The sequence below is a fragment of the Mus pahari genome, chromosome 17, assembly GCF_900095145.1.
Source record: "Mus pahari chromosome 17, PAHARI_EIJ_v1.1, whole genome shotgun sequence".
Lineage (NCBI taxonomy): Eukaryota > Metazoa > Chordata > Mammalia > Rodentia > Muridae > Mus > Mus pahari.
This window is the reverse complement of record NC_034606.1, coordinates 65,715,974-65,722,832: the sequence shown is the minus strand read 5'-3', so window position 1 is coordinate 65,722,832 and position 6,859 is coordinate 65,715,974. Positions and strand designations below refer to the sequence as shown.

The 6,859-nt window shown below is 52.1% G+C and overlaps 1 protein-coding gene across 3 annotated transcripts in view; it reads right to left on the bottom strand.

The window, feature by feature from the left end:
* Nucleotides 1-6,859, bottom strand: part of Acvr1b (activin A receptor type 1B) — a 41,045-nt gene that overhangs the window by 10,352 nt on the left and 23,834 nt on the right. For all 3 annotated transcript variants that reach the window (XR_003845457.1, XM_021216563.2, XM_029547938.1), the window contains exons 4-6: nucleotides 5,241-5,471; nucleotides 1,876-2,043; nucleotides 961-1,117 (exon numbers count right to left, since the gene is read on the bottom strand). Coding sequence is in view for 2 of the 3 variants with exons in the window: in XM_021216563.2 (XP_021072222.1) it covers nucleotides 961-1,117; nucleotides 1,876-2,043; nucleotides 5,241-5,471 (556 nt within the window). In the remaining variant the exon portion in view is untranslated. The remainder of the gene's footprint in view (nucleotides 1-960; nucleotides 1,118-1,875; nucleotides 2,044-5,240; nucleotides 5,472-6,859) is intronic.

Here is a 6,859-nt window from a genome sequence, read left to right as displayed (position 1 = left end):
TCTCTCTCTCTCTCTCTCTCTCTGGTGTGTGATCTTAACCACTGAGTCAGAACCTTAAGTAACCCTCACCCCATTTTAAAAAAAAAATTATTTATTATTATATGTAAGTACACTGTAGCTGTCTTCAGACACACCAGAAGAGGGAGTCAGATCTCATTAGGGATGGTTGTGAGTCTCATGTGGTTGCTGGGATTTGAACTCAGGACCTTCAGAAGAGCAGTCAGTGCTCTTAACCGCCGAGCCATCTCACCAGCCCCCCTCACCCCATTTTTAAAGATAGGACCTCACTATGTATTCCTGGCTGGCCTTAAACTCACAGAGATCTGCCCACCTCTGCCTCCTGAGTGTTGGGACTAAAGGAGTGCACCACCAAGCCAGGTCTTCTACTCTGAATTCTTTCTTCACTGCCTGCCCCCAGGCCACACTTCTATGAAGCCAGGGCTTGGTGGACACTGCTGTGAAGTGTTCCAGTGTGGGGAACAGAACAACACTGGCCATCGAGGACAAGGAGATACTGTTGGTGTCTCCCATCCCCACTAACCACTCCCCCTCCAGCAGGAATACCAGAGTGCTACCCATCGCCCGGACTGCCCACCATCGCCCAGACCGCCCACCATCGCGAGGACTGCCCACCATCGCAAGAACGCCGTGGCAACTTCAAAGGACTCAGGGGCATGCTGGGAACCCTTCCTAACCCTTCCTTGTACTTAAGTCCGAACAATAAAAATTTGAGCCTTGATCAGATTTCTTGCCAAGGCCTCCATATTTCTTTTCGCAGCCCTCTTCCTTTTCAGGAGTTGCCGCTCTCCAGTTCGAATCCAGACCAAAGTGTTTCTGCAGGCAGAAACACTCAAGATACTCCTCCCATGTTTATCCATTTCCTCCTGTGTGCACGCATGACCCATGCATGGGACATCCAGGCAAGGTTGCAAGCGAGGGCTGGGCTGAGTGACTTCTTACCGTTTGGTCCCCACCCTCTGATTTGGAGCAATGTCTATGGTGTCAGTGACCGCATCATGACGGACAGCCAGGCCCAGGTCTGCAATGGCACACATGCCATTCTTCTTCACCAGGATGTTCTTTGACTTCAAGTCTCGATGAGCAATTCCAGGCTTCCCTGGCAGACACAAACCGGGCATGTTCAAGAAAGATGTGTGCATAGGAAATGTGTGGACTCTGAGAGGACTCTGGGCTGAGCCCTGGCTCCACATCCCTCAAGCCAATGACCCCATGAGCATCTCCATCTTCTCTCTGAACAGCTATAGAAGAACTCCCAGAATTAAAGGCCTCTCAATGGCACGGCTACGGACTCACATTAGAACATCTCCACCATTCACCAGCCCAGGTGAGCCCAGATGAGCCGGATGGACAAAGGAGCACACGGAACTGCCATTAGCCTGACAGTCATGCTGGTAAGAGCTGCTGCCTGGGTCAACCAAGCACCAGCAATCACACCAGGATCTGGAGGCAACAGTACAACTGAGCGCAAAGCCTGTTTCCTCATCCAGGATGTGGACAAGAGGGCACCACATCTTGCCACTGTGAGCTGTGCAAGGCAGAGCCCAACCTTGGCATGAGATTGTTGCACTCCCACTCCTGGTGTGCTGGTCTTGCTTCTTAGTTTCATTCCCTCATGCTGTTCCTTAGCAAACACCTGCGTCATGCATTAACAGCTGCCAAGCCTTCATCTTATGGCTCTCCCTAGGGGAGGGCTAATGACAACCAATGAGGAAACCCAACACAGTTAGGGGCTTTGTTCCTCACACGAAACCACCATTGCCAGCATTTGTCCCCAACTGCCTCCATGAGGAGGGCGTGGGGACGGCCAGGCCTTCCGCCTCAAGCTTCCTGCCCCCGGCTGAGTTCAACACTCACCTTGAGTGCCCACAATCTCCATGTGCAGGTGTGCCAAACCGCTGGCTGCAGACAGGGCTAGCTTAATCATTCCCTCAATGGTCACCGTGTAGCGGTTCAGATAATCAAACAGTGAGCCATGCTCGTGATAGTCAGAGACAAGCCACAGCTGGGTCCAGGTGCCATTATCTGCAGAGAACACAAACAAGGCCCACATAGAAGGAACACTATGCACTAAGGAAGAAGGTATGTGATACACAGTGCCAGGTTCAGGCAGACCTGAATTTACACTTCCTGCCTCTACACCTCTGGCTGCCCCTGACCCCACTTCCCCGCAGCAGCCTCCAGAGAGGACAGAGAGCCCCTCTCTCTTAGGCTTACTATCTTATCCAGGTGTGTGTGGTGGTTTGCACGAGATGCCCCCCACAACTGTCTTGGGCATTTGACTACTTGACCCTCAGTGGGTGGCTCTTTGGAAAGCCTAGGAGGTAGGGTCTTGCTAAAGAAAGTATGTCACTGGGGCACACTTTAGGGTTTCAGAGGTCACAAGCCATCCTGCTGCTTGTAGTTCAAGATATGAGCTTTCAGCTCCTGGCCCTGCTTCAGCATCACAGGCTGTGACCATCTGGACCATAAGCATAGAGCAAACCACTCTGGAAGTCACTCGGGCCGTGGCATCTTTAGTAGTAGTAGTGTTATGTGTTATTGCCATTATTAGTGTTATTTTGTTTTTTAAGTTTTATGTATTTTATCTATGAATGCTCTATCTGCATGCACACCTATATGCCAGAAGGAAGCATCAGATCCCATTACAAATGGTTGTGAACCACCATGGAGTTGCTGGGAACTGAACTCAGGACCTCTAGAAGAGAAGCCAGTGTTCTTAACCACTGAGCCATCTCTTCAGCTCTGGTTTGTTTGTTTGTTTGTTTGTTTTTGAGACAGGGTTTCTCTGCGTAGCTCTGTAGACCAGGCTGGCCTTGAACCCAGAGATCCATCCACCTGCCTCTGCCTCCTCAGAGCTGGGAATTAAAGGTGTGTGCCACCTGGTTGTGGTGTCTTATCAGAGCGACCAACAGGTGCCCCAGTCAGTGAGGACGACTCAACAGCATACCGCTACTGCCATGTCTGGACGTGCCGGTTCAGCTTGCTACGAGGGGGGAGCGGGGGCTTATGAGGGGGGGCGGGGGCTCTCGGTGCTTCACCCACCACTGCCCATGAGGAGAGCCTGCTCTCGCCTGCATGCCTCCCTTGATCATGACCCAGTGCAGCACCTGTCTCACTGGAAATGTCTCCTTCCAGTTGGTGGCCGTTCTCAGGCCAAGGGCCACGAGGAGAGCAGAAGGATCCCATTTGTGCATCCCTGCTATAGAGCCAGGAATGCTCTGCCGTGTGTGAGCCGCCCACTTCTGAGCACTCCCACAGAGGCCATCTTGCCCTTCAGCAAAGCAGTGGAAGGCAGGAAGGAGGCTTGCTGATCCTGCTCTTTCACTTGGGGCAGCAGGGAGGAGGACAGGGAGAGGAGAGAGCAACAGTGACCAGTCAGGTGATGCTTGCTGCTCTCGCTAGGAAGACTAGAAACTGGGCTGAAAGCTCCCAAATGCTAGGCTGCTGCTAGTCCCAGGGCCTCACACTGGATATATCATGGTAACAAGGCAAGAACGAAGAGCTGTCCTCCCCCCTTCCCTGGCCCTAACGCGGGTTCCACCAGCCAGATCCCAGCTCATACGAGCTTCCAGAGTCAATGGAGGCCGGCTGCTGGAAAGGTCTGACCCTTGGCAGCTCTGATCCCAAAGAGGGCCATATTGTAACCAGCAGCTCCCGAGGAGGCCATGGCCTGTCACAGGACAGTTGGAGCCTTTTAATGACTCTAAGACGTCTGGGACAGCAGCAGCTCCTCAGAGGGCTGAGACCATCTCTTCTTTCCCTGCGCCCTTCAGCTTGTCGGCAGCCAGGGACCTGCAGCCCTGCAGCAGTCTGAGGAATGTGCTCAGCTGGCATTCCTCCTAGGATCTGTGGACACTAGCCTCTAGTCACTGTGCTACAGAGGAGGTGTGTCACAACTGCCGGACACTTCTAAAACACAACTCACTGCCCTCATAATTTCTGTGTTCCAGGGGTACCAGATGCCAGGTGTCTGCCCCCCTTTCCCTGGGGTCTCTGTAGGTAGGGACCCTGGCCCACAGTAACCAAGAGATGCTGTAATTTTAAATTATAAACAGCTTTCTGATTACTACTTGTGTCTTTGGCATCAACTATGGTCCTTTCAGGTTTCAGCTGGTCAAATGTCTATTGTGCAAGCATTAGGACCTGAGTTTAGGTTCCCAGTGTTCATGTAAACATCAGGCATGACACGTTCCTATAACACCAGCACTGGACTAGAGGTGAGGCAGAAGGATCACAGGGATTTGCTGGTCGCTAAGCCAGACAATTGGTGAGCTCTGCATTTTGTGGGAGACTCTAGCTCAAAACATAGGGCAGAGACTAAAACAGGAGAGCAAAGACACTGACTGCTGGTCTCCATATGCATGTGTGCATGCGCATATATGCGTGCGCGCGCGCGCGCGCACACACACACACACACACACACACACACACACACACACACACACGGGCATGGGCACACACAAAAGTCCAGCATAACCTGGTCTTGCCTACCCCTCCCCTGCTCCTCTCATGTAATTGAAAGGCTGAGACAGAGAGGCTGTAGTACATTTGTGACTACGCTGTCCTACATGTCTAGTCTGCCTCATGACAAAGAAGAAGAAAAGAGGGAGGGGGAGGAGAGGGGATAGAGGAGGGGAAGGAGAGGGGATAGAGGAGGGGGAGGAGAGGGGATAGAGGAGGGGGAGGAGAGGGGATAGAGGAGGGAGAAGACAGGGGGATAGAGGAGGCTGAGGACCGGCAGCAGAAGCTCTGGGGCTCTAGGTATAAAACAGACCGAAGCCAGTCTCACAGCTATGAGGTGACACTGAGAGGCCAGTGTCTGCTTGTGGTGGCTTCCCTAAGACAGTGTGCGTAATGCTTGTGTTGTGTTGTGTTGTTGTAGAATGTGTCTCTGCCACCACTCCTGCCTGCCCAGGCAGGTGAGAACGTAATTCCTATTGTAGCAGTTTCCAAAACAAACACATGGGAGTCCCAATGGGGCCCATGCTGGGTACAGGTCGGAGAGCAAATCAACGGAGAAAGGAAGAAGAGCCTGTGGGGCATGGGAGGCCTTCTTAGCTACGCAATAACCCAGGTTCCTGTGTGAGCTTCTTGGCATAAAATGCTCCACATTTAAAGTGGGCTTGGAACTATGGTCTTATTGAGACCTGAATGTGTGTAGCAGAGCAGCCAGGCTTCTCTAGCGCCCCCAAGTGGCCACTGACTTTGGGACACTGTACCTTTATTGTCAGCAGCAATAAAGCCAAGGATGTTTTCATGGCGCAGCATGACGGTCTGGTAGATCTCTGCTTCCCGGAACCAAGACCGTTCTTCACGAGAAGAGAAGATTTTCACAGCTACATCACCACCCCTCCAGCGACCACGCCATACTTCCCCGAACCGGCCCTTGCCAATAATCTCTTGTAAAACAATGGTTCGGGCCACTGTACGCTGGACAAAAAGGGGTAACCCTGTGGGCCAAAGAATAGAGAAAAATCTGACACTGCAATTCTGCCAAACTCTGGGCCTGTCACACAATACACAACCCCAGAAAAGCCCTCCACCAGGTGTCCCTCTACTCTCCCTGGCCCAATAGCCACAGAACGCTATAGCAAGGCCGGAGCCATGCTAGGTGGTTTACCAGCAGGCTAAGCACAAGTCAGCACAGAAAAACACATGGTAGCTGCCCTGAACCAGGACTTCCCCTCCAGGCTATACAGATGAAAGGCCTGCATGTAAATCTTTGACTAGATTTACCAGCTCACTGACGTCTGCTTTATTCTGGTGTAACAGGAAGAAAATGAGCAGGCTCCTGAGGCGGGCACTGCCTTTCTGGCCACCCTGCCCACTAGCCACTAGAGGGCGATGCTGTGTGGCCAACAAAGCAGACCTATGGTGTAAGCGCACAGGGCACCTAGCTCTGCAGAGGGCTCTCTCCGCAGGAAGGCTCCAGTGTAGACTGGGGACTACCCACACTAATTCATGACTCAGTTTACTGCCTCGTAGGACTCATCATTGCTTTGTTTGACTCATCCGGTGTCTATCTCCCTTTCCAACCAATCCCCTTATCCATCATAACTAACTTCCATTCTCTCACTGGATCAAATAGCAGCTGTTAGTAACCCTAGGTTTGCTGGATTTACTGTGTGCTTAATATGCATGTGTCTCCACCAAGGATTTTTCAGAAATTCCATCCTTCCCTGAAAGCTTATGCCCTGTCCCACTCCGCCCTCGGTCTCCGGTCTCACCTCAGCCTGCTCGGCCCTGTGCACCCACACACAGCCCTGCCTTACCTCATCCTTTCTAGTAAAACACAGGCAAGCAAGTGGGCCCATCCTCCACAACACTGTCAACACTTCGTCCAAAGGGGAAAATGACCATGCATCTGTCCGCATAAGAGCTTTCAGTCACACTCTAACCTGTGAGAGAGTGTGGCCCTCAGAGTCTCTGACACCTGGCCAGCCTGCCTCCGTCTCCTCCAGGCACGCCATGCCAGTCTCCTTGTGAGTTTTTAAACAAACTGAACCTTCACAGCTTTCTGCTCTCTGCATTCAAAGACTGCCCTGTGGCCTGGAATGCTCCCTGCTGCTTACCTCACTTACAACCTCAACCAGTTCTTCAAGACTCCTCTATGTGTGCACGCTCTACAACCATTCCAACAAGCATGCCAGCCCGTCTGAGCCAGGTCAGGCCAGCTCCTTCCCAGTCTTTGTTTCTAGGGGATGTTCAGTACTCATCTGTTAATAAGGCCCAGAGTTACATACGTAACATGAGCTCAACGCTTTAAAGATAGCATTATTTAAGAACCCATTACCTAGGCTAGAGAGATGGGTCTGTGGTTAGGAACACACACTGGACC